The sequence below is a fragment of the Pezoporus wallicus genome, unplaced genomic scaffold, assembly GCF_028554395.1.
Source record: "Pezoporus wallicus isolate ANWC-B61680 ecotype Strahan unplaced genomic scaffold, APGP_CSIRO_Pwel_v1 scaffold_2584, whole genome shotgun sequence".
NCBI classification, from domain to species: Eukaryota; Metazoa; Chordata; class Aves; order Psittaciformes; family Psittacidae; genus Pezoporus; species Pezoporus wallicus.
The window spans coordinates 10,238,004-10,265,838 of record NW_026642851.1 but is presented as its reverse complement, the minus strand read 5'-3'; the positions used below and the strand labels follow the sequence as shown (position 1 = coordinate 10,265,838).

At 38.9% G+C, this 27,835-nt stretch overlaps 2 protein-coding genes and 1 pseudogene across 2 annotated transcripts in view; 2 read left to right on the top strand and 1 right to left on the bottom strand.

Moving 5' to 3' along the window:
* The first annotated feature begins 186 nt into the window (after nucleotides 1-186).
* LOC130611670 (protein adenylyltransferase SelO-like) lies at nucleotides 187-8,441 on the top strand (annotated as a pseudogene).
* A 317-nt stretch (nucleotides 8,442-8,758) lies between these two features.
* On the top strand, nucleotides 8,759-21,890 carry LOC130611669 (protein adenylyltransferase SelO-1, mitochondrial-like). The gene is given in 12 exon segments (XM_057432639.1): nucleotides 8,759-8,779; nucleotides 10,086-10,106; nucleotides 10,109-10,160; nucleotides 10,889-10,972; nucleotides 11,936-12,003; nucleotides 12,006-12,070; nucleotides 12,723-12,773; nucleotides 12,855-12,933; nucleotides 13,024-13,149; nucleotides 15,145-15,224; nucleotides 19,895-20,328; nucleotides 21,549-21,890. Coding segments are annotated over 11 exon segments (705 nt in total). The 3' UTR covers nucleotides 19,953-20,328; nucleotides 21,549-21,890.
* A 3,071-nt stretch (nucleotides 21,891-24,961) lies between these two features.
* APBB1IP (amyloid beta precursor protein binding family B member 1 interacting protein) overlaps nucleotides 24,962-27,835 on the bottom strand; it is a 49,555-nt gene continuing 46,681 nt past the window's right edge. Inside the window, exon 13 of the mRNA XM_057432567.1 lies at nucleotides 24,962-26,424. Within this exon, the coding sequence (XP_057288550.1) occupies nucleotides 25,897-26,424 (528 nt within the window). The 3' untranslated portion in view covers nucleotides 24,962-25,896. The remainder of the gene's footprint in view (nucleotides 26,425-27,835) is intronic.

The following is a 27,835-nucleotide window of genomic DNA, read 5'->3' as shown; positions in this document are numbered from 1 at the left end:
CTCCCTCGGGAAGCCGAGCGTGGCTGAGGGCCGGGAGGGAGAGCGGCACCACCTGGCAGGGCCCGGTCTCCGCTCCCGGCTGGGACGGGACAGGGCTTGGGCCGCAGTTCAGCGCGGATCCGGCTCTGCCAGCCTGCGAGTAGGGGCGGCTCTCCCAGCCCCGGCCCCGGCACACCCATAGCGGGAATGGCCGCTCTGAGCTTCCCGCTCGGAGGAGGCACCAGCCTCTCCTGACGTCTGTGTGAAGAGATCAGAAAGGAGGGCTTGTTTTGAGGGCAGGGAGGCTTCGAGCTGGTTTCTTACGTGAATTGGTAAAGGCGAGGTCTGGGGAACAAGTAGTGACCCCCCTGGCTGGCCGCTGGAGCTGTGCGCCCCGCACCCTTGTGCGCCTCCCGAGGGCTCTGCCGAGCTCCTCGAGGCCTGAACAAGACCCGGCCGCAGAGCTCTGCGCATAGTCCGTCTCCGGGAGCACCCTGCTCCGCCCCGGGGTTTCTCCCTTGTACACCCTGCTCTACCCTGGTGCTGTTGTTCAGTGGATTGTAGTAGCTACGGAAGCAACAGCGAGTTAGATATTAGGAAGAAATTCTTTACTGTGAGAGTGGTTAGACACGAACAGGTTGCCCAGACAAGTTGTGGGTTCCCCATCCCTGGCAGCGTTCAAGGGCTTTGAGTTGGACAGGGCTTTGAGCAACCTGGTCTAGTGGAAGGTGTCCTTGCCGCCCATGGCCGCGATTTGGAACCAGATGGTGTTTAAGGTCCCTTCCAACCCAAACCATTCAGTGATTCTAAGTGAGGACCTTATATACACAGATACTGCACTAAAGTTAAAACTAGATTGGCCGTAAGGATTCTCTTTTCCCTTCCCTTCTTATTAGCAATTTAGTAATTTAGCAAATAGTAATGGAGAGATATGCAAGTCCTAATGATGTGTTAATGCGAAATTGACAGCCTGACACCTGATTGGAAGAGCATAAGCAGTATAGCTTTCAGGCATACAGAATTGATTATAATAATAAAGATAATTTATGTGATAACCTTACAGAAATAAATTTTGCAGGCGATGCAATTACTTCCAAGCATTAAGAAATAATAATCGGTGATATGTCTTGTGGCAGCTGGGTGTAACAGGGTTTGTCATTAGAGGTATTGAGAAACATGGCTAACAGCTCTCCAGAGGTGCTAACTAAGGTACAGTTTTTACCAAACAGGGACTCTGAGGTACTGGGATTTTATAACTTTGTGAGCCTCATGCTCTGCCAGGGAGGAGGGGAAGCCGGGAAGAAGCAGAGACAGGACACATGACCCGAGCTAGCCAAGAGGTATTCCATACCACAGCACGTCATGCCCAGGATGTAACTGGGAGTTACCTGGAAGGGCTGGGACTGCGGGGTTGGAGGAGGTATTGGTTGGTGCTTGGTCGGGCTGGGGGGGGGGGGGGGTGTGAGTTATCTGTCGGCTGGTGGTGAGGTGTTGTATTCTCTCCCCTTTATCATTATTATTATTGATGGTAGCAGCAGTGATTTGTGTTATACTTTAGTTACTAACCTGTTCTTATCTCAACCCGGGGGAGTTGCATTCTTTTTTGATTCTCCTCTCTGTCCCTCTGGGAGTAGGGGGAAGGAAAGAAGGGGGGGAGTGAGTGAACAAGCTGCCTGACTGGGTTTAAACCACGATAGCATTGTGGTAAAGAGTCAGGTTTTAATTGTTTCTGAAGTATTTTGATTGGATTTAAGAGAAAAGGTATTAAGAATAATATGATTACTTGTTTTTAAAAACATTTCTTGACTCTTTCATGTTTGCAGATCCTTTTCCAATTGATGTGATCCAGGTGAGGCACTGCATTTTTTCAGTTGTCTATCCTATACCCTTTAAATCTAGAGTTCATTTTGTAGCTGTTTCAAAGGCTGGCTTTTTTTTTTTTTTTAAATTCCTCTCTAATTAATAGAGATTGTTAATACACGTTCTAAAATATACCTTAATATTCATATGCTATTTATTGTGAAAGCATCTTATCAATACATACTTTAAACACATAGAACATTTAAAACATATTGTCAGATGTCTCTTCATAACAAAATCTGTAGAGAAAACACATTCATTACCACTGAAAATATGACCATCTACAAGTACCATCTGTATTACTTTTTTCTCCAGGAAGTTCTTGAAAATATTTAATGTCTCTCAAAGGGACATCTGATTTTCTTCAGTTTGTCAGTGGTGGGAAAGTGATAGTTGGGTCTCTTCCATTGGCCCATAGGTATGGGGGCCATCATGTAACTGTGGCACTCAGTCTTCCAGGTGGAATTATGTAGGTTTTCATGTGAATTGTATCTTGATAATACCTGTAAGAGCATATGCCTGTGAGTATATATATTGAGGAACATTTTGCTTGCAGATTTGTTCTTCATAAGGGGCTGCAGATGGAAGAGAACTATGATATTCTTTCATGGTACCATGTCTAGTTTCTATGCTTATGTTTATGTCAGAAGCAAATTATCTTTTTAACCTCTGTTAGCTGTGGAGCCTTCTTAGCACCACTGCAGCCTAACAAGCTCTGATTCACGATAGGTATTATCAGCTTAGAGGAGTGAAGAAGGGCAAAGCCTCACTGCAATACCATGATTACTAAGAGTTAAGTTTCATAAAATTATTCATGGAGAAGAATAGTAGAATTTGATTTGTAATTTCCAATTAAGAAAAAAATTATAACTTGTGTCAGTTTAGAGGCTCATTATACAAAAGAGACAGAGCTGTAGCTGTGCATCATAGCTGGAAGGTAGAGGAAAGGAAAACAACAAAGGATTACTGGTGTTATTCTTTTTCTGTGGTTTTCTGATTCATTATTGGTGTGGGTGTGGAAATACAGCTTTAGGGATCAACATCTTAATGACTACCTGAGCAAATGTCTCATTATATTGTGTAGATCACAGAGAACCTACGTGTAGCTCGTACTGTTTTCAGTGTAACTGTAGAATAAAATAACTTGATTTTCATTTTTGTCAGTTTGGCAGCTGGGCAGGTCAGCTGGGTGATGAAGAGCCCACTTGATCGGAGTATATTCAAGTAGGTGTGACTTTTAAGTGACTGATTCAACTTGGTATTCTGTTTAGCTGGTTCGTGGATAGCTCAAGGTATATTGTTAGAAGTGTTAATGCTATTTTTGCAGGCATGGTTAGAGGTGGGAGCTACACTTAAAAGGGTCAGGAAGGACCCCGTGCTCCAGGCAAGCTGCAGTTAGTCTACGTACACCCAAAATGGATGTTTTCTCTTTGAAATTTGGTTTGATTTTATGACCTACTCCTTGTTTCTGTATTCTTCATATGAATGGCAATGGAAGAGCTGTGCTTTGTTCTTTTATGTGAGAGTTTTTGTGTAGTGAGGCCATGCGCTATCTTGGAATTCCTACAGGCAGATCTGCTATGTGTTTTTTTCACGGTACCTAGTTTGCAGGTAATTTTGTACCTGAGTTTCAGTGAGCATCAATAAAGCAGGACAGTATTTCTGTTTCCAGGAGGGGAAATCTTTGGTTTCATATGTGTACAATCAGAAACAAATATGCCCCTCCATTTTCACAGATTTTTGGATAAAACTTTGCAGTAATAATGAGCTCCAGCAATTAATCTATTCACTTTTGTCTTTGGTATGCTTTAAAGTATTACTTTGTTTAGATACAATATTCTGTACTGTTTCTTTCTTGCAGTGAACTGCTCTTGTTCACTTGTAGAACTGAATTACCTTAATCTGAAATCTGGTTCATTTTGTAAAGAAAGTTTAAAGTGTAATTTAGATCAAGTGTTTATATCTGACACTATTTCCCTCTCCAGCTTTTATGATACTGCAATCAGGATTTTCTTCTCTTAAAAATAATTCAGAATTGTTCTCTACCTTGTTACTCACCAAAAGACCTGTAAAACCATCAGGACTAGACTGCTGCTTTGTAAAGAATAATAATAATAATATCTTTAGCATATGTGGATAATCAGTGAGTCTATTAATACATTTTTATATGGTTAATAAATGAGTCTTCTGTTACACTAGAGCTAAGCATTTGGATGTATTTTTCTAGAATCAGGAAAATATTGAAAGTGGCTAATTCTGTATTGGCATAGTCATCTAGTTGTAATTTTTATGTCAGATGGATAGGTGTTAATATTGGAAGTAGGACTGAATGTAGGTATTCCTTATTTGTGCAAACACCTCTTGAGCAGAAAGGGAGATTTTATAAACAAAAATAATTTAAAACTAATTCTGTTTTAACCACAGAATCATATAATTACAGAATGGTTTGGATTGGAAGGGTCCTTAAAGACCATCTAGTTCCAACTCCTTGCTACAGGCAGGGACACCTTCTGCTAGGTCAGATTGCTCCAAGCCCAGTCCAACCTGGTCTTGAACACTGCCAGGGATGGGGCAGCCACAGCCTGTTCTAGAAGACCACCAAATTTATCAGGCACAATTTACCCTTAATTGAAGCCATGTTGGTTGTCATCAATCACCTCATTTTCCATGTGCTTTAGCTCAGTTTCCAGGAAGATCTGCTCCATGTTCTTGTGGGACACTGAGATGAGACTGGCTTGTAGTTCCTTGGATCTTTTTTTTTTCTCTTTTTAAAAGCTGGGGTTATATTCACTCTTTTCCAGTCAGTGGGAACTTAACTGGACTGCCATGACTTCTCAAATAGGAGAGTGGCTTAGCTACTTCATCCACCAGTTTCTTCAGCACCCATGGACTTGTGCACCTTCAGGTTCCTTGGATGGTCCTGAACCTGATCTCCTCCTACAGCAGTTCTTCAATCTCCTAGTCCTTGCCTTTGCCTTCTGAGACTTGGGCAGTGTGGCTGGAGCTCTTGCTAGTGAAGACTGAGGCAAAAATGTTGTTGAGTGCCTCAGCCTTCTCCATGTCCTAGGTAACCAGGTCCCCTGTTTCCTTCTGGAGAGGGCCCACATTTTTCTTTGTCTTCTTTTTAACCCTCTTGTACCTACAGAAGCTTTTCTTGTTGCCCTTGATGTCCCTGGCCATTTGTAATTCTATCAGGGCTTTAGCTTTCCTGATCTCTGGCTGCTTGGTCATTTTCTCTGTATTCCTCCCATCCTTGCTTCCATGCTCTGTAGCCTTCCTTTTTGTGTTTGTGTTTGTGCAGGAGCATTTTATTTATCCATACAGGCCTCCTGGCAATTTTGCCTCACTTCATTTCTGTTGGGATGCATCACTCCTGATCTTGGAGGGGGTGTTCCTTGAATATTAACCTGCGTTCTTGGGTCACTCTTCTCTAGGTCATCTTCTTTATCCCATGGTATTCTATCAAGCAGATCCCTGAAGAAGCTGAGGTCTGTTCTGCTGAAGTCCAGGGCAGTGAGCTTGCTGTGTGCCTTCCTTGCTGCTCTAAGGATCTTGAACTTCACAATTTCATAGTCACTGCAACCAAGGCTGCTCTGGAGCTTCACACTCCCCATCATCCCCTCCCTGTTGGTGAGAACAAGGTCCAGCATAGCCTCTCTCCTCATTGGCTTCTCTATCACTTGGAGAAGGATGTTATTATCACTGCATTCCAGGGACCTCCTGAATTGCTTATGCCCTGCTGTTTTATCCCTCCAACAGATATCAGGGTGGTTGAAGTCCCCAGTGAGGATCACAGCTTGTGAAAATGTGTCTGCTCCTGTCTGTCTATATAGTGCCTCATCCCCTCAGTCTTACTGGTCAGGCAGCCTGTAGCAGAACCCCACTATGTCACCTGTCCCTGCTCTCCTTTTAATCCTAACCAATAAGCTTTCTGTTGGCTCCTCATCCACTCTTCATTAGAAGACTAATGCATTCATTCATTTGGATGATTTTCTCAAAACTAAACAAACTGATTTTTTTTCAGGTGATTGTGTTTAAAATGTCAAGTTTGTTTTGTGTTCTAAGTAGTCTTGTATACGTAATTTCAGGCTTTAATGAAAGTAAATGTTCTGCAGAAAAAGCCTGTACTCAACTGCCACATTGCTAGGTGACTATATTTGCAAAGCATCTGCAAACCTCTCTAGCATTAATTTTAACACATTTCATTTGTTCTGTTGAAGTGCGGTGTTTGTAAATGACTTTTTTGATGATTTATTCACTGACTTCACCTTGAGACCCTTTGCTGTTTGCTGTTCATGTAAAACTTTAAATCTGTCTGCATATCAGCAGACAGCATCTGGCAAGGTTATAGCCTTTTTTGGCTGTCTCAACAAAATGTTCAGCGCAAAACCAGTATGAAATTACGCCTTAGCTGTGCACGAATTCTATAGAGTACACAGTGTGCTTTAGTTCTCTGCTGGCAAATTTGTTAAATGCCTGGCTCTTAACTGCTGTACAGCCTCTCCAGACTGTTTGCAAGACTTCATTTGGAAAAAACCCTGCTGATACCCATATTCTTCCCAATAGGGAGCTGTTATACTGAGGCTGGTAGGATGCACTTCTAGAGGTCTTGTCAAGTCTTGGCAGAAGTGTGGGGAAAAGCCTTACGGCTTATCCCAGAACACCCAGCAGGTTGGTTTGCTCTATTAATTTTAAGTACTGTGTTCCCAATGGGGTGCTACAGTTTATGGTTGTACTGCCAAATAAAGAGCACTTCTTCATATGGTACCTTTTTAATCACATACTGGGACTATCAGTGAGCAGTGTTATGCATTAGGTCAAAAAAGTGAGCCAATCTGCATAGTTTTCAGAGTGGCCTTTACTTTCGTTGAGCTTGATGTTCAGGCAAAACAGCCAGCAGAGCACTTGGGAGTGTAAAGTCCAGCCCTTAAGCTAGAACCAGGGGCAGGGAGGGATATAATCTGTCCTTCTGTGAGTGTTGTTCCAGCTTCTCTGGTGTTAAGAGCAATTTCAGTGCTCCATAAACTGTGATTGAGCGTACGTCTGGTCTCCTACTGCCTTTCCTCAAGTAATGTACTTACCAACTACAGGGAATGTTTGAAAACTATTTTTATAGTAGGGGTGTATGTATCTTTACAGGTTTCTGATTGCTAAGGGTCCCAGATCTGTCCCCAAAGTTCCTGAGACCACAGTTTTGGCTCAAGTAAAAGGCAATCTCTATCTGATGCAAGATCTTGGTTTATAATTTCTCTGTCCTAATTTTGCTGTTGTCCTTGGGGAAATTGTGACTTATACTTGTGACTCATCACACTTATATGTCACTGAGATTCCAAATGAATGCAGGAGTTCTTTTGAATGCAACCGTGTCTGCAAGATGGGGGTAAGTAATTGAAATTGGACAACATTGTATTAATACAAAATAAATGCATCTTGCTAATGAAGCTTGGTAAGCCTCAACTTACTGTTTGCCAGTGTCATTTATAATACAAAGCTATGCCAGCAAAAAAAATCCTTTTTATTAAAGAAATAGTTATACGAAATATGATTTGATCTCTATTGTAAATTATTTTTTCCTGAAATAAGTTGTTAATGTTTATTCCTTGCTTGTTACAGCTTAGTTGTAAGTGGTGGTGATGTGTGAAGAGACCAGCTTCATCATGGAAATATTAAGAAAGAGGTAATGAACATATTTCAGAATAATAGGAATAATGTGTTGCAAGACTGTAACTTAATTCTCCATTGCAAAAATGAATCTTAATATGTCATCTATGTGTATTAAAAAGTACTAACTAGGCTTCATTTCATTTATTAAGATATAAAACCTCTTCAGATAAAATCAGTCTGAAAAATGTCATAGTTAAAGAAATGAAGCCCTATGAACAGATCTACTATGACTGTGGTATATGTTTTGTGGGGGTATAATTTTTATTTTCACCTGCCATTACAAAAATGATACTGAAAACTAGGGAAATTTTCCATTGTTCTGATAGCAGTACTAGGATTATGAGAACAATACTGTGGCTGTGCCTCTGCTATATCATCTACACCTGCTCTGAAAAAGAGTGGGATGACACAGTGTGGGGGGAAAAAAATCTGTTTATGCTGGTTCTTCCTTTGTTTCTAACGTCTCTGGAGTAACTCTGATATTAATGCAGTACTGGAATTTTGTCTGTGTCTGCTGGTGTAGCAAATAAAGTTTTATCATTAAAATTGTGTTGTAATGTAGTATTATACATACTCATCTGCTATGCATTAAGTATACTTGCAAAGATACCAGTTTGACTATGCATGTATAAATTCTGTATCTATAGAAACAACAGATGACAGCTTTTACTATGGAACTGTGTTATTTTGCTCATACTCTTGTTTACATTTAAACACGTGTCTGTATTTAAGGTGCAATAGTGCTACATCTTGCCAAATCATGGTTTTATATAGGATCCTTAGAAATCTTAGGTCATTCTGGGGGATTGGCCTTACAAAGGTTTGGATTTAATCTTCATAGTAACGATATTATTTTTCTTAACAATCAAATATGTATTAGAATGTACATATACAGTTGGAATTCAAACATAAATTACTTAGAAAGGAAGATTGCATAATTTAGAAAGATAACCTGATGGTTTTATGCAAGCATAAAAAACATCTTACCTCATAGGGGTTAAACCACTTAGGTCTGGATCTTACAAAATGAGCAGAGTCTTACAGCTGAAGTAGTTCTGCTAACTGAGCACTAGTGGGGTAGTTGTTTGATTTGGAAAGATTTGTAAATTTAAAGCATAAGTTGCTACATTTCTCATAGTTGCCTGTGAAGCTGAATTAACAGAAATATGAAATAAATCACTGGGATAAGTATGTTGTACAAAGTATTCTCCAAAAACATGCAGAACCACAGAAGTATGTGTGTCAGGCAATTAGCATGACAAATTTTTGGTCTACTGTAAATATTTAAAAGTTGGTCATTTTTCCTCAGGAGCAATACAAATTGTTCTGGGGTGCTTAAAAATGGGCAGCAGATGTACATTGTCATAACTGATAATTCAGTTTAACTTCCAGCATCTCTCTATACTGTCTTTTTTTTTTTAAATCTCACAGCAGATTTTAGTTTTAAAACCGAAAGACTGAATTAAAGAACAGGTTTTAAGTTTTGCTTTGGTTTGGTTTGGATTTAAAGCACATGTAAAGATCAATTGTATTTACACAAAATAGACAGCTCCTTTCTGCCTGTTTTGAAGGAGGCCTCACCAAGGCTAGTGTGACTGTGCTTCCTCCTCAGAATTGGTCCTCTCAGAGAGGATGCTTTGGAGCAACCAGCTAAAATCCAGAGACACTCGGTTGGACACCCTTCTGAAGGTTAAGTGCTAGGTACTCTGATAAAATCATCACAGTTTGAGGAGAATTCAGTGATTTGCCCCAACAATCTGATTAGAAGGTAGAATCTAGACATTTGTGTGTGTAGCCACACAGCCTTTGCCCAGGTCCAATCCTTGCCCAGGCTACTCTACCCCACATGTAGATGGTGCTTACAGCTTCCTGTGTCTGGCCCTGGCTGGCTCTGTGTACAGGGAGCTCCTAAGTGTACTAAACGTCCGCAGCTCCTCTTTAAAGCTTTGTATCTTCAAAGATGTAAGTCTTTTTTAAAAAGTTATTTTCTGCAAGTATGTGAAGAAAAATTATACAAATCTTTTCAAAGTTTCAAGTTTTAGAAGGTTTTTAAATTTGAAATAAGCTTCCAGGCTTTATTAGCTGAAGTTTGTTAATTCTTTTCAGTAAAACTGCTTCTTGAAATCTTTTTTCTCTCAAGTATGTACATTTTCCACCACTTTTCATTGGGGAAATGTTTATTGGGAAGCTTTCATTATCTGTTTCTTTTTTTTTTTTTCTCTTTCTGTTCGGATTTCAAGTGAACAGTGTCCATAAAGTGATGAATTTTCTCTTGCTAATATAAATTCGGTCTATATAGTATATACTCTGGTATGTATAGTGTCTTTATTTCTTCTTTTCTACTCTTTAATTGCTTTTAGGGCATACGTATGTACTTATTTAACCATATATAGCCTTTTCTGGTAAGGCTGTTGTGCAGTTGCTTAACTTAGAATGTGAATGAAAGGTCCTGACAGACAGAGATATGCATTTAAAAATAGAATGTATGACATATTTCTAAAGTGAATCAAATGTTTATGATATTTCTTGTATTCCATATTTTTGATTCAGAGGACTTGATGTAAAAGATGTGTTGATTTTAGGAATTTTTCTCAACAGTCGTCTATTGGAGACTGCAGATCTGATTGCATTGTGGATGTCTGTGGGGTTTGCACATGGTAAGCTGCAGCTGATAGCATTGGCTTTACAGGAGTAACTTTTAATGGTCATATACTTAAAGATGGCTTTTATTTGTCACTTTGTTCTTCAGTTCTTCTGATGTCTTTGCCTACAGCAGTATCTGTTATGTGTTAATATAGAAAGGTGTTTTTTTTCAGCTGGAGTACATTCCAGTCTTTCAAATCATGAGTGTTTCTGACAGAAGCAAGAATATAGGAGCAATAGTTCTCAGAATTGTTGGGATAGTCTGATGTACAAAGACCATATGTTAATGTCATATAGAAGTTTAGTTGCTCTGAATTTGATTAAAAACATGGCCTTTTATAGTGAATAGGATACAGTGCTGACCACCTTTGCTTCAGATTTATATTATGAATAAGACAATAGCATTGCTAATACAGCACGCAGCGAGCTTGCAAGGAAGCAGCTAATCACCGATTTGCAAGACGCTGTTTCAATGCTGTGCAGCACTGAAATGAAAAGGGAACAGTGCCACCTAGGTATAGAAATCAGATGCAAGATAATGCAGTAACAGGTTCTCTTTTTCGTCCTTAAAATACATGTCAGGTCGAGTGAGAGAGACAGCTTGATTTTCTAGAGTCTAGTTTCTGAAAGGTAACTGCTCCAAAGTTCTGCAGATTCAGTGTATCTATTTCACAGCAGATTTTCTATCGACCACACAGTTCAGGTAGAAGTTTAACTTCTGTTTCTTCTTGTTTAATTGTAGGTGTGTACAATACAGATAACTTCAGTTTATTATCCATAACAATAGACTATGATCCATTTGGATTTATGGATTCTCATGACCCAAGTAAGTGTACCACCTGTTTTTAAATGTATTTTTTTACTTAAAATAAATTCTTTATGTAGTTTCTGTATATGTAAAAACTAACATTATTAGGAGTTTTAAGAGATGTTTTAAGAATTTGGGGGGGGGGGGGGGGGAATTATCAGAGGCCAGTTCCATGGCAATTCAAGTAGTAAAAGTCTTTTTAATGAAATATCACTACTAACCCTATTTTCATAAGTGTTTCCAGTTGAACTTCATGAATTGAACAGATGCTACAACAGAAACCTAGAAAATTAAAAACTCTGTTGCTGTAAACAGCCAAAAGCAAAAGTGTCATATAATAACTTTGCATGCATCATGTTCTAGCTTTATAGTCACAACAATTACATGTTGGATGAAAACAAATCAGACCAACACAGTCATGGCAGTGTTTCTTTGAAAGTATGAATTCAGTCAGTCTGGGATTGATAGATATCGGTCCAGTATATACATAAATGCGTATTATTTGATTACTCAGATGCAACCTATAAATAATAATTTTCAGAGTCAGTTGTTATCTCGCTGTTTTTGTGAGATTGCAGCCTCAAATTAAGGAAGTCTCATGAGAATAAATGTTATATTGTTTCTATTGTATTTGAAAAACAAAGAAACAAACAAAACCACAGGGCTTTTCTGGTTTTTGATCTGGTGGATTGACCCCAGTTAGCAATTAAGAACCCACCAGCCACTTGTTGACACCCCCCCCCGCTGCAAGTTGGGGAAGTATATTTATATTTATATACTTTAATATATTTCCAAATAATAGATCTTGAGTTAATTCACTGTAAATAAGTAACCTTGTGATCTAATTTTAAATATTTAGCAACTTCAGGGCTTTTATTAGTTTGCTATGTAAATATAACAGTGGATACACGTCAATATTTTAACATTGATTGTTTATTGTAATTACTCTCTTGTGGAAAAGTAATGTTTTGTTTGAGACAGATCTTGTTCCAAACACGTCTGATGATGAAAGGAAGTATAAAATGGGAAACCAGGCAAATGTTATGTTTTGCTGTTTAATCTAAGCAAGCTGTTACAAGCTCTAAAACCTTTATTGGATCCCAGGCAAAAGCAGCTGTAAGTAATCCTTAAAATATCTTAATGCTTAAAAGAACTAGTGAGATGGGAGACCATCTAATCACCGTATGCATAGGAAAGAAAGGGATTAGCCTTTAAAAATCTTCTTTTCTAAGTGGAAATTGGTTCTGAAGTAATTATTGGCAGAGTAAGGTTGGAGGAAGGGGAGAAAGGTTTTCATTAGCCATAAATAATAGCAAAATATGACTGGCAGGTGGTCCTAGATGTTCTGTTGTCCACTCTCTTTTCACTAAGGTAGGTTCTTTGCCCGCAGTTTTCTATTCTAAGTTTGTCTAGCTTGTTCTCTAAGATGCTTACTGATAAAAACCATGCATCCTCCTGAAGTAATGAGGTAGTATTTTAATATCCTATTGTAAAGATTCCTGATATAAACCTTCAGTTGTGCAGTTTAAACTCATGACATCTTACTCAGTATGAAAAGGATTTTTTCTTCTTTGCAGCAGCTGTTTGTATATTTGAAGCCTGTGAAAATGTTTCCCCTCAGTCTTTTTCCCACTACAGATCCCAGTAGATTCAGAATAACAATGTTTGTGAGATACCAGTCAGAAGAAGTTTTGTTTAGTGTACAGTAGGATTGTACCCATAATAATATTTTAGTTCCATAGATCTGACATTGCTTTTGTTTTTGCAGAGCTTCCCAGGTTTTGAAGTAGTATGGTGACCGCTATTACATCCATATGCAGTTCCAGAACTCAAACCTCCTTGTCACAATAATATAAATAATATTATGTAACAGTTTCCTTACTTTGTTAGTATTTTTCAGCTTTACAGAACTATTTAAAACAAATATGGGTCTTGGGGAGAATGAGGATGATAATTATTTGATTGCTTTCCTCCTAAAAGTGAGTTTGCTTTGCTAATTTTGTTGGGAAAGTTCTGAACGGATACCACATATTTCAAAACCACTGATGAAATTATCTTTATTTCACTAGCTTATGGAAGATACAAAGGCTGACCTCACATTGAAATGACTTTTCAATGTAAATGTCATTGAAATAATATTTCGACAGCTCAGTGAAACTACTGAAGACCAGTTAAAGGAGCTCCACATTCCTGAGGTATTAATATAATAATCCAATTTTAGGAATAGTTAAATGAGTAAAGCAAGTTGGACATAACCCTGATATAATAGAGGATGTCTCAAGCCATGATTTGTCTGGGAAATGTGTCGTTGTTACGTTATTAAGGGACGGGGTTGGGGGGGAGACTCATATATCTGTGTTGTGCTACCACCCCATGTTAAGCCTGTGTCTGTTAATGAAGGATACATTAAAAAAAGAGTGCTAATGAAAGATACATTAATGAAGTGGGCTGAAGTCAGATTTTCCACCTCTGGTACAGGTCCAATATGAGCAGTTATAAATATTCATACACAGGTGGGAATGTGATTTCACATTCAAGATGGGTCTGCTAGGAAGAGCTTTCCTCCCACAACCCTTCCTTTTCTTTTTCTTTTTTCTTTTTTTTTTTTTGTGTGTGTGTATGTTGCTGGAGAATACCTTCCAATAGTATTTCATAAGACACAAGTGAAGTTGGACAGGGATCATAAGGAAAGGTTCAACCTTGGGTCATTCAGACTATTCCTAACATGGGTTTACCAGGTGGCCTAAACCTCAGCTCTCAGGCTCATCCACTTGTCTTGGTATCTAATGGTAAGTGAGATTCCATCTTGTCATAAACTCCTGCTAGAATCTCAGCCCATAGTGGCTGCTGCCCTTCCTTGGACAGAAGATGGGTTCTAAATGGAGCTTGAAGCGTAGGAACACATTTTGTTACTGTGTCCTGCTCAGCTTGGTATCCCATCCCATGTTGCTGCTAACTCAGCCTAAATGTATTCTTTAGGACCAAGTACAAAAGAGATAGAAGTATTAAAACTTCTTACCTGGATATAGTGCAGTCTTTAGAAGTGGAAATATAACTGAAATGGTTGAACTGGACTTTGATGCTAGGTAAATAATCAGTAGATAAAAGTGCAGGGGAGAAATTCTGAAAAGAAAGCTTCTAAGAACATGGTCTGGAAAGAAAACTAGGCCTTTTTTTTCTTTTTTCCCACGCAAGGGTGTTATTTAGCCCACAAGTTCCGAGTCCCAGAAGTGATGTGGTAAAAGCAGGTACAATTTTATGCTGGTAGAAAGTTCTATTTTTTTTAAAGATTTTTTAAAGTACGAAAGTAATTTCATCTGCTGTTTATTCACGTTAATACTTTGCTAGTAGCAAAGCAAGTTTTCATATTGGTCTGTAGATCACTTGCATTTTTTGAAGCTGCACACCAAAATTGACCTAAGAAATGGGAATACTTATGTTTAGTATTAACTGGAAACATTCTCAAATTCCTCCTAAAGCAGCTTAGCCCTGCACAGCTTTGAACTAATGCGTGACTCCCACACTCACCTGTAATCCACCTGCCAGACCCCCAGCTCTTAGTCACATCTGTAATATTAACTCATTTTTATACTCAAATGTGGTTTTCATTATATTCCTCTAAAAAAACTCCACAGATGTGATCTAAACTTCAATTTGTTCTTGCTTTTAATTTCCCTTACTTAGCTTTTGCCCATTTTCTCTTGTATATCTGCTGTTTACCTCCTTTTATCTATGTCCATGTCTTTCTAATCTGTTCTTTCTCTGAAGTGCATGCTTTGTCTGTGAGCTTTGGCTACTTTCTCTCTTTTTTGGCTATTTTCTCTGGTATTTGCATCAGCTGCAATATGAAGCAGCTGTTAGCTCAGTGTAGTCAGCCAGGGAAGCCTCGTTTGTTGTTGTTGTCCAGCACTGGAGGCCACAGCTCCAAGCTCTAGTTTCTCTCCAATTGCCTTTTTCAAGTTCTCTCTTCTCACCCTTTTTCATCTCCTATTGTGTCTATTCTCCTTAGTTTTCCCCTCCCATCATCTGATTCTCTCCCCATCCCACCAGGCAGAGTGAGGAAGCGGCTGTGTGATGCTTAGTTGCCGGCTGGGGTTGAACCAAAGACATTTGTTTGCTTTACTTTGTTTTTTTTTCTTAACAGGAACAAAATCCCCATTACCCACCATTAACTGTTTCTTTCTCTTCAGGAGTCCTGGACTCCCCGGGATCTGGGTAAACACAAGTTATTTTCAGAATGGGTTACTATGTACCTCTTGAGATTGAATTGGTAAGTCTGAGGCAGTTTCAAGTGTAAAAATAACACCAGATGTGTGTTTGCCAAAGCAGGCAATGTTAAGCCTCAGTGATTTTCCAAAATCTTTAGCAGATCTGGTAAACTGGCCCAAACATGATTTCATATGCCTTTTTTGTCTTTATGGTTCTAGGTTGTGCTAGATTTCAGAAGAATTACTATTGTAGTTCTGTTTTGACACAGAGATATACATAAAAATGACATGGGAGGAGTGGTCTGTACTTTCTGTCCTTCACTGAGCAACTGATGAGATTTCTTTGGTTAACAATTTTTGTTAAAATACCAGCTGTGATAAATTTGTGAAATTTGCCTGTAAAATACAATGAGCAACTGAAAATCTGTGGCCAAATGGGAATGAAGGAAATGCAGGATCTGATCAAATTCTGCACAAGAGATATTATAAGCTTCAACATTGTGCTGCTTTGCAGGGTCTTTTAGTCTCATTTCTAGTGGAAATGGCTGTGCTCTTTTGTTAGATATTTCTCACAATTTTACTTGTATTTTTAGGAAGTTAATATAAGAACAGTTACCAAGAAGGAAGGTTTGGTTTAGCACTGGGTTTTGATAGGGTTAAGAAGTTTCAACTTTGGGACTCTGAGGCTCTTGGCTATTTTCCTTAGCTAAAATTTGATGCTGAAAAGTGTCTAAGCACACTTCGTATTTTTCCGTGGCTTTTGAATCTGCTTCTAGAGAAGATCATGATGTTCTGAGTTTTTATTCCAAATCAGAAAGGATCCTAGTTTGGGGATGGTCTTCTGCAAATCAGCATCATGTTTTTCCACATGCATCCTGTGGTATAGAGGACAGACAAAACAAGGAAAAGGTTTTGCTTTCAGGATCACAGTAGTTCTAGTGGTCTGTTTTGGTAGCAGTCCAGCCTTGATATGCAAAGATTCATGGTTATGCTAGTTAAGTTTTCTTCCATATAATTGGTCATCACTCTATATCCATACAGCAGAACTGCAGAAATTTGTAACAGGCTACTGATGTTAATTTCTTTTTGAAATTTAATTTTACTCTTAAAACCCAACAGATCTTGTCGCATTTTTGCTAGCTGCTCCATAACAGTGTGGCTGAAGTTTTTTTATGGAGTTCTTTTCTTGCTTTTGTTCTCTTTTGCATCATACATTTAAATAGATCTCTTTGATGCCCCTTGTGGTCTCTTTAAATTGTGTTTTGTTTCTTGTTTAGTTGTTTTGTTTTTTTTTTTTTTGTTTAAGTATTTACTTGTAACAGCTGTCTCTTGTCAGTACAATTTGCAGCAGAAAGCTGGCTCAACTCAGTCAAGTGTTCATTTTTATCCAGCATTTCATGTTAAAGACAAAACCATCAGCTCTTTAGACTTCTATGTGGGTTGGTAAGTCCCACTAAATTTCATATTGCTGTCTTTAGTACTGACCGACCATTGCCATTACACCTCATTATTCATCACCTTTCCCTCATCATTACTAAGTGTAGTAAAATATCTCACTCCTCAAAGTACCTTACCTTGAGGCATTGAAGCCGATCACTTATTATCTTTATCTTTTTTCTTTCTTCATTTACTTTTTAGTTCTTAGCAGTGCTTTATCTTGTACTGCCTAAACTTAGGAGTTGTTCAAAAAGTTTTGACAATCCAAATCCCAATACAAGTTTTTAATTGTATTTCTTTAGAAAAGAAACAGGAAAAAAAAAATGTAGACCAGATTATAAAATCCTCATAAGGGCACAAAATGTCTTCTGCTTTGTCCTTTTCTTATCTGGCTTGTCTTACTCTTTCATAATTATCTTGTCATTTGTTTTAATTAGATACTTTTAATGCCATTGTGAAACTTGACAGTTTTCTATTGTTAAGAATATATTTCTGGGCCAAATATTCTCCTCTAGTATGAGTCATGGGTTTAATGTGAGTTATGTTTTTTTTTTTTATGAGTCATTTGTTAACTTCTCCACCTTTTAAATATTCTTTTTATATTGTTACCACACTTTGTTATTGAAAACCCATTTACCAGATGAAATCAAAAACTTGGCCAGAGCAGATTATTTTGCCAAGTAGGAAAACACTGTTTTTCAGCAGTTAGACTATGTAGAGATTATCAGGGTTCCAAACAGCTGGTTGTATTTTTTGGCTTTTGTTTAATATCTGGGAGTACATGCAGAACAGGGGTAATGTGAACATGAAGAATGTCTGTATCTGGATGGGTTGCACCTCTGCCTTTTTCTCATGGAAGTCAGAACCTGGATGTTGTGGTGGAATGTTCTATTACCTGTGCAGCTTTTATAAAGGAGGGAGTGGAAATGCCACCTGAAGTGCTTCTGGTTTCAGGCCATATTCTGATTTTGTAAGAGAGTTTCACCTTGTCCTTTCTGGCAGGAACATGAGCAGCCAGAGTCCAGCATGTACAGCATAGGGTGATTTTTTGTCCTTCACTTTTCTAAATAAAATAAAGACCCTTTGCGTAATGCTTGTGTATGTCAAATCTTGTGGTTTAAAATGGCTATCATTCTGTTTCAAACAGAATTTAATTGTATTGGATACATAAAATAATCATGCATTACTGATTACATAGCTTCAGTAAATTCTAGTTTGTTGTCTGGTTAAATGGTGCTTTTTAGAAGCAGTGCTTTATTACAGAGGAGTCTGTTCACTGTGCTAGGCACTAATTCTGTATGGGGAGCTATTTAATATGAATAAAGTTCTGTGATTGTCTAACCACAGAACCTTAGGAAGAGCCAGTCAGAGCTGTTCTCAAAGACATCAATTGTCTTGGTAGTCAGCTAGGATAAACGAGTTATGTTTGCAAGCTGAGGAAGCAGTACAAGGAGATGCAAGAATACAGTGTATTGGGAAATGGAAATAGATTAAGTTTAATCCTTTTATCCAAATATTGTTTCTGATCATCTCCCTCCTAATATGATTTATTAATCACATCGTAAATAATTGGTTAGAGAAATTTTATTTACTAATTGAGTAGAGAGAAATTTGGGATGGTGATTTTGATGAATATTCTGCTTTCTCTAAAATCATCTTTCAAATACGCTGTAAGGATATTTACAGGAATATTTTATAAATATATACGTATATTTTTTTTAAAGAAACATATAAAAGTAACATTTATGCAAATAAAACCTGCTGAGACACAAATGGAAAGGGAAAGAACAGTATAAGTTTGTGTATGTCCAAAAATAACAGACTTCCGGTTTCAAGTCCATGGGTGAAATGTCTCTGTTATCACTAATTCATCTCTTCATAATAATCAGCTACTGGATTTGGCAAAATATGCAGACCCACGTCAAATTAAGATTTGCAATGCAAGTTTGAAATGTTTGTTACAGTTAATCAGTAACATTGTTTTGTTCATTAAAATGAAAACTTTCTGAAGTAGAATGCTAGGCTTTAATTGCAGTTGACTGACATTATCTGCTAAAAAATCGATAATAAAAGCCATGTGTGCTTATGAGAATCCTCTTTGGCATACAGTTTGACAGGATGCCTTTTATGAGTTCTTAGTTGCTGTCCTGTAACATGTAGCCTGGTTTACTAATTCAGCAGTTTCATTTTCTATCCCTTCAATTTCCCTACTGCTGTTTAGACACAGCCTGGCACATGCGAGAGATGCAGTGCAGTGGTAATCAGTGTTTCCAAAAAGATACAGCAGACAGTTATGGAAAAATCTGGGGAACCTCCCACTATCCCTAACAAGAAATTAAAAGGAAAGTTGATAAAGTAGTTTCTAAAAATACAGCAGAAATAAACATTAGAGGCTTTTATGGCTAAAGTTTTGATACATGATATAGAAAAAGGGATATCTAAGTACATATACTTTAATTGATATCTTAATAATTCCTATTCAAATTAAGTAATGTAATACTAATTTTTATGCTCTCCAGGAAGGTACTGACAACACTGAAATATGCTTTCCAACAATATAGCAGGCACCAAAGCCATGGTAAACTCATCACATTTGAAAAGTCTGCAGGTGTTCACCACAGGAAACCCTTTGTGTATCAGTGCGATGTTCTGTATTACTGTAGTCTTTGTTTGGTACTTTGACACACTGATTATGCAAGTTAAAAAGGTTCCTTTAACAGCTCATCAAAATAAGTAGATTAGTTCCTTTTCCTTTTTATGCATTTTTTTTCCTTGATCTGCAAATTAAACCTTCTTGAAGATTTCAATGACATGTTTCAATGACTGTATTTCCTCTTGTTGAATATGTCTAACTAAATTTAACTGAATATACTTTTGGTTTCAGCTGTTAATCCTAGGAATTGGATGGCAGAATCAGCAGTGCAAAAACCTAATTTGAATGATTTCTCAGAGGTAAAATTATTTCATTCTTTCCTGACATATTTATTAATAATTGGCATAATTGTTAATGAAAGAGTTGTTGCATTTACTTTTTGAACCAATACTACACTTAGATCAACACTGTACCAATACCAATTACTATTAACAATACTAACAAAAGTAGTATTATTTATAAATAGTAGCAACTATATTAATAGTAGCATTAATAATAGTAAGCAAACTTTAAGTATAAAAATAGTAAGCAAAAATAATAGTTTCTGGAGCTAGGAGGGTGCATAATGTGAAGTGGAAGAAACTTTTCTTGTTTTCAGGAAAACATTTTGCATAAAAACTTACCCATTTTAATTACTTACAGGTTTGTCTGCTACAGCAGATCTTACAACACCCCTTACAGAGACAGCAGGCTGCAGTGAGAGCAGGTTACTCCCAGCTTGGGCCAAGGATCTTAAAGTGAGCTGTTCATCCTGAGAGAAAACTGACCAAGCAAGAAAGATGATCGAGATAGACTGGAGCTCAGGCCTTCAAACAGGATCAGTGGATCAAGCCACAGGAACTTTTCTCCCTTACACTGTGTGGACTGAAATCTGGTACTCTGCTAGCCAAGACAAAGTTGTCTTAGCAACTTTATAAAAGATTAGAGAAGGGGACCACTATGTATGTTTGCATCAACAAATTATATTGGTGTTTATAACTCTGCCTTTTCTCTTCAGTTGTGCATTTATTTGAGTCCCAATATTTAAGTTCTCCCAAGCCATCACACTTAACTTCTCAGAGTTCATGGCTGATCAGGTGGGTCTCAATAGCTTCTAATGGCTGGTCCATTTAAAATCCATCTAAGCTACTTTTAATAATATGGTATTTTGATGAATGTTTTCCTTGCTGTTACACACTGTTCAAATACAATTGTATTCTGAAGACATAAATGTTCTTAAATCTTTTGCAGAGACAGAACAGAGGATCATCTTACACTCAGACCTTGCCACCTTTTCTCTTTCTGACCTTGTTTTGTCCCAATAAACTGCCAAAAAAGATTTAAAGGAAATCTAATTAAATAATGAGCAAAGATGTCTGTCTTGGAAGTGACTTGCCTACAAATAAGCTTTGGTGCCTTTGCCAGTGTCAGGTGCCAGTCAAGCCTGGCCCACTGCTCTTTGAAAGTCTATCTTTTGATAGTATTAGAAAGATTGTTGGCACATGGGTATAAAGCCTCAGGAAATTTTCACTGCTTGAACCTGGAAAAGGGCTTTCTTGGAAGCATCTTACTGTATATGTAGTTGAGTCAATGTGCCTTTTGTATCCAGCCACCTGATGCTATGAGGAACTAACAAAAGTCTTGCAGGGCAAGTATTTAAAATTCAGCTGGAGCTGCTATATAGAATCCTATGAGTAACAGAGAGAGACTAGTCTGAGTCCTGTGTCTCATTATTTATCCTTTTTTGATATTCCATTTTCACAAAACTTAAACCAAAATTAATACATAAGGAAGCAGGTTCAGTGGTTATGCTTGAAAATTGACAGTAAAAATAACTTATTTGGGGGCTTTGTTACTTCTTGACATCACCTTTACTCTTCCCAAAGCCAAAATCTCCAAATGTCTTGAGTGCCACTTTAATTTTGAAATAGAGGCTATTAAGTGGTGTAATCATTTCACAGATCTATCTCTAGAAACATAACTAGAGTGGAAAAAATACAGTATTAGAAATTATTCAGAATGGTTTCCTCTCAGAAATATAGTTGTTCAAATATAAATACAGTTGTAATGTAAGTAATAGTATCATAATGTGAGGCATAGTATAGGTATTTAAATATTTTTCTGAAAGTCCAATGAAATTTGAGCAAGTGACACAGGTTCAGCCTGGGTTAGCTTCTTTTTTGCAGGTCAGAAGTGCTCTTCTGCAACCATTGCGATACTGTTTGAGCTGGCAACACTTCAAGATAAAAGGAGTGTGCTGGGGGGGGGGGCTGCGTTCTCAACCTAGTGCAACATTGCTGTTGATGTCTTTTCACAGATATGTACAAGCAAAACAGCATGTTGTGATGAAATCTGTGAATGCCAGCATTACCACCTGCAGTGGAACGAGTTACACTGCACTTAAGTGATGATTGGAAGGTGAATGTATTTGTGCCTGCAGGGTAAATACAGCACCACTACAGCTTGGACCCTGGTTTCCAGTTAGGTGAAAGGAAAGAACTCTGTGCTGAACCAAACATCTGTTAAGATAGTTTTGTGTGTGAGCCAAACGTGACTGCCTGTACATCTTCACCTCATGGAGTAACTGTGTAAGAACAAAGCATTTTTATACTGCTTTTTCCTTCAAAGTGTTCTGTAAATGTTAAATCCTGTTAGTAACAGCAGCAAGTGGAGCTGTATTTCACCCATAGTTATATGTAAAGAAAGCTTCCCAGCATCACAATATAAAACCAGAACATCCTGAATGGGAACTCTTTTTACAAGCAGTGATATTACTTCCCACTGTGCTCATTGTGAAGCTTTTCTCAGGTTCTTCAAAACCATCTGAAAGAATGAAGCAAGCCCTGAAAACTGGTTTCACATATTCCTCTGGTTGCAGGGAGTAGGTCAGCTACTTCTCCAGGAGTTCATTCATGGATTCAGTCATGTATGTCCTCTTACCCTGTTTTACTGGCATATCTGCCATTTTTTTCTCCCTGGTTTTACCATGCAGTTCAGATTACCTGTTTTTAGTAACTATTCTAATTTTGTAATAGTCAGTACTGACTGTTAATGGTGATAAAACTGTCTTAGAATATTCTGCAGGACCATGAGAATTCATAAGCCTTAACAACACTGAATCTGTAGCAACAGGACAAGGGGCAATGGGTTTAAACTTAAACAGGGGAAGTTCAGGCTGGATATAAGAAAGTTCTTTACTGTGAGGTGGTGAGGCACTTGAACAGGTTGCCCAAGGAAGTGGTAAATGCTCCATCCCTGGCAGCGTCCAAGGCCAGGCTGGACAGAGCCTTGGGCAACATGGTCTCGCGTGAGGTGTCCCTGCCCATAGCAGGGGGGTTGGAACTAGGTGTCCTTCCCAACCCAAACCATTCTATCATTCTCTCTCTTCACTCTCAAACAGAAAATGCATGTTTTCCAGTTACTTTGAGACTGCCAATAACAACCCATAAATAATACTTCTCTCCTATAGTTTTGCCACATGAGCCATTTAAGTTTCTACTTTTCCACTCTCAGTGCCTGAAGTGCGTGAAAACCACATGCAGAATAGTTATCTCAACACTACCTTTTAACTGTGTTTTGTAACAGTAGAGAAACAAGCCCACGTCATGCTCAGCATTTAGTACCACCTTCCTTTCCACTTCTAGGTTTTCATCATTACGGTTTATTATGACAATGTAAGCATTAATACTGTGTTTCATGATATATTCCCTAAAATCCTTGGCTTCCACTTGTGGTTCTGGAGCTGCCTCTTCCTTCACATTACATAAACACAGCAGTGGATGCAAGAGCAGATGGGGAATAGAAGTACTGTGGCTGGTAATCAAGGAGGTGTTTACCTGGACTCTCTTCCTCTTTCTGTAGCAGAGGACAGATCTGAGGAGTAGTGGTGTTGACCCCCCACATGTAGGTTTTTCCCACACTAACCTTTCTAATCCTAAGGACTGATGGAAAAGCGGTCGCTTGAAGTTGGTCCTTCCACATCAGTGATGTAAGAGTCCAAAGATGACAGCTGCTGAGACTGCTTCCAGTTGAGGTATGGAGAGAGGTTAAAAATAACATGCTGCAATTTCAAGTCTTTTCACACGAAAATACTGTAATCTCCAGTAGTATACATACTATGGCAGTCTGCAGTAATTGGGCAATTTCATGTGGCAGTAGGTTAGATAGAGGTAGAAAGATTAATTTCTATTTTTTACAAATCCTTTGATTTACAGTCTTGGAAAGAAAGATCTTTTTGTACTTTGTAGCATATTTTTATGCCAAATAAAGCCAGATAATTGTGTATCATTAAGATGGTAGCTGTGTTCTCTGAATGGAGTTTGAATGCTTACATTTCAGAAATTCAATGCAAGCATGTACATACACAAAATAGTTGATAGAGGTCTAATCATCACATCATTTTAATTGATTTCTGGAGTTTTCTGTGGATTTCTTTTTGTTTTGAAGAAAGCTCAACTTTTTCTTTTGTGTAAGATTGTGTGAGTTATGATTGACTGCAGATGTAAAATGTATAAGATTGAGTTTATTGTGCTGTAACAAAAGAGAAGGGACGAAATAGGGCAGGAGGCTTAGCATTCTAGTAAGGAGAGTGAATGCTTGGAAAGCCATGTGGAAGTCTTAGCTCTCTGAATGTAAAGAAACCAGCTTATTGTGCAACATTTTTCTATGGATATGTCCTGCTTTAGTTTGATGCTGGGTGTTTATTTCATAAAAGAAAATTCATTTGGTTTAAAAATAATTGGATAGCAGACAGCTGTTGTCACCCAAGTGTGCTGAAGATGTGCACTCCTAATACCTTGTCAGAAAATGACACCCAGCTCTTTAGCATTCAATGATCTGCATAATGCTTACCTCAGCTACATATAGAAAGTCACTGGAAAAAATTAATCTGTTTTTATGAACCCCTAGTTTTAACCCTCCTACTTTTAGCTAGTTAGTATTTTTTTTTTATCCTGCACTTGGAACTAGAGCGTGAACTAAGCTTATGAGCCTTGCACTCATCCTTCCAGGAGCCTGTCCTTTTACTGCTTTGAGCAGGTACTACCAGCTCTTCCTTGTGTTGAGATGGTCATGTTTTGCCTTTCATTGCTCCAGCTTATCAGGGACTGGTTCCCAGATACTGAGTGTTTGTGGTTTGTGCTTTATCATAGCAAAGCCCTGGTCTTTGCCATCTTGTAGAGGACTATACTCATGCAGCCACGAAAAAGTGCAAACGCAGTAGGGACCAGCCAAACAAAAGTGTGGCAGGCCAGCCAGTACTGGTGCCTGTACTTGGATAACAGGGCGGCTCTTTGTGCTGTGACCTTGCGGATAACGTGGAAGATAATGGTCCACACCGCATAGGTGAAGTGGCACCTCAGTTAGTGTCACACCTTCAGATTCTACCAGCAACATTTTCATTGATGTCAGTCAGTGCAGAGACTGCAAGGTGTCTGTGTGGGGGTGAAGGCCAGGCTTTGATAGCCTGATGCACCTTGGAGAGCCAAAAAAGTCCCCTACTTCTTCTGGGTTGGTCAGATGCTTCACCTAAACCAAAGACCCCACTGGAGCGGAGCCAATGCAGGAGCATGCAGTGTAGCTGTACTGGGATGGTGGAGAGGGGGTAAGCTGGCTTCAAACTGCAGCAAAGAGATTTCTAACACATACAGACAAAACCTCTTTAAAATATTTGAAGTGGTACCAATTGCCAGTAAAATGCCTGTTCATTAACTACAACACTTTGTGCAGATATAAAATAGAAGCTATTTTTATTTGAGAACTAATAATGGCTGCTGCCTAAATGAACAACGGAGAATTAAAATGGGAGAACAAATGGAAAAAAATGTAGGAGGAGACATTCAGATCAGGTACAAGTTAATTACAAAGTCTTTGAGAAGATAGACTATTTCTAGGTACAGTCTGAAGACAAATGTTAACCAACAGTAAAACCAAAATCCTGCTTACCACGAGAAACACAAGATTTTGAACTAAATTCTTCTTTGTCTAAGATTAACCAAATTAAATCTGATTTAAGGCAGCAGCTGTGAGTGCTGACAAGTTAGGACTGGAGTTGCATATGGAAGCAGGAGTTATACACATTTGGGGTGACCATCTCTGGAAATGGCCCTGGTCCTGCCTTGCATCTCAGAATGATCTAGCTGAAGTTTTGCTTTTAAAGACAGACTATTTTTGAAAAACATTGGCATCTTTTTTTATTGAAAAAGAACAAAACATCAAGACCCCCACAGTTGGGGGTTTTCTCATAAAGAACCTTTACGGGACATTCTGTGAAAAGGGATCTTTGAACTTCTCAAAATTCACACAACACTGTTGCTATTTTTGTTCAGCTCCAACTCTACTAGAGAGGCAGGCACAGTGTTCCCTCACTGGCTGGCTCTGTGAGTGCTGCTCCACCACCCCTGGCTGTCCTTATGGAGTGAAGCAAGACTAGAGCCAATTCTTACCTCAGTCTGATGGCAGAATGGTAGCTAATAATGGAGGGGTAGGGGCAGAAGAGGCAAGTTACAGGGACAAAGAGGTGGAGAGAGGGCACCCCATCTTACTTCCTGAGACCCTCCCAGGAGGAACTCTGAAGGAGAACTCCTCCTGGAGAAGCCTGATCCAACACAACTTTACCATGCTGACTCACAAACAGCTATGGCTTGAAGTTCACCTGCTTCCAGAGTTCAGGAGTTGCTGCCCCTTTTCTTCTCAAGAGCTTTCATTAGGTCAGACATGAAATCTGCCTGCCTGCCTCCACCCCCAGTTGGAAGTGGCCCAGCTGACCGTGGCTCTCCAGCTTGTCCAGTGTTTTCCAGCCTTTTTGATGGAAGTGGCACAGGTTTCTTTGTCAGAGGTGGTGGCTTAGTGGAGACGGGTGGAGGTGGAGGGGGTAATGGCACATCTCCATTGCTGCTGCTAGAGGCTGGTGGTGGAGGCACAAAATTAGGAGGAGGTTCACAGAAATCAGATGGTGGTGGTGGAAAATCAACCTTCAATGCAGGTGGTGGTGCTGGAAAGATGTCTGGATCTGTTAGGAAAATGCCGCTGTCTCTTTTGACTTTGGAGGGTAGAATTGGTGAAGCAGAAATAGCAGATGACCGCCTTTCTGGTGGAGGAGGAGGCGGCTGCAGCAAGTTCCTCTTACTCTGGAATTTCTGTGGCCTCATCACTGGCTGTACCAGGCCAGGTACACTGATGTTATTTGAGTTAGCCTTTAATAAGCAGAAGGAATAAAAGGATAATACAGAGTCAGTGCACATGTAAACTAATGCCACTGCTTGAGAACAGTGAAAGATGTGAAAATCCATGAGAAGACTGCAGCAGACAGACAGCAAAATGAAGTATAGTACATTTTGCCTGAAGAGTGCCAATAGTATTTTGTTTTCTTTCTGGAGCTGCCTACAGACCTTTAACAGTATTCATAATGCTTTTGAGTGCTGTCCTCAGAATCTGAGTGCTTTTAAAATCTCAAACAACTGCAGTTACTAACACATGTAAAGATGTTTTCTTGATCTTCCACCCTGCTGTTTATTCCCTGAGAACATGAAGACTTAAATAAAAATAAAATCTGTGCTGTGTTTTTACATCCAAAAATACTGAGCAAGATTTGAGAACATAAAAAGCAGATGTAGTTTTGGCTCTTGTATTTCCACCTCTTGTTCTAGCAGCAACTGCTGGATCTCTGGATCAAACTAAAATAATGAAGTCACCTATCTGCCAAACTCACCAGACACAGCAGCAGTGAACCGGGAAGAAGATGGACAGACTTGGGAATATAAAGTTTACATGCCTGTATCTGCTGTCCCCAGCACTTTGTGGCACGGTGTGAAGCATTTACCTGCAGGAAAGTGCCCTGGGCCCCCTCTGTGTGGGTGGGAGAGCACTGCCAAGCACTAGGAAGAGGCACTTGGAAAGCTCCATCTGTCATGACTCTGCCGTGCACAGTATAGGAAAGATGCTTCAGTAGTGACCTGGCAAGGGCCACTGATAAGCCTGGGGAAGGTGTCTTTTGTCTGCTGGGCAAGGCACAGGTCCATACTGCATCCGCTTTCAAATCAGTAGTGTGACAAACAGGTCCTTGAAGCTATGAAGTTGTAGCCATGTTTGCAAGGTCATGAGGCAATCAAATCCTCTGACAACTTTTTGAAAAAATGAATCAAAGCATCCATCATACAAGTTGATAAAAATAAAATGCAGGGTAGCAGTTAATTATGGAAATGTTTATTTTGACAAAATTTTATGTGGCTTTTCTTTTGTTAGCTCTGAACGTAAATAAAGCCCATTTGGTGATATCTGAATATGATTTGCTCTTCTTTTTTTCAGGTAGCAACTAGTAGCTGTTTACAGTTACTACACACAGTCTGTTCTTTTAAACCTGTGGAGAAGTCTGCTGTCCTGAAAACAAAGATTTGTAACATAATGCGTTTCTAGCTATGCTAATTTATCAAGTTAGCCCCAGCTAGCTTAGAGCTCTGACTGTAGCATGGTGCACTCTAAAAGACTTCAGCTTGCTCCCTTGGTCCCAGGCTTATAGAAACTGAGAGATGAAGAAAGCAATGTTTGCTAAGCAATGTGTTTGCTTCTGCTAAAGAAAAGCGCTCTGCAACCCTGCAGTCAGCAGTA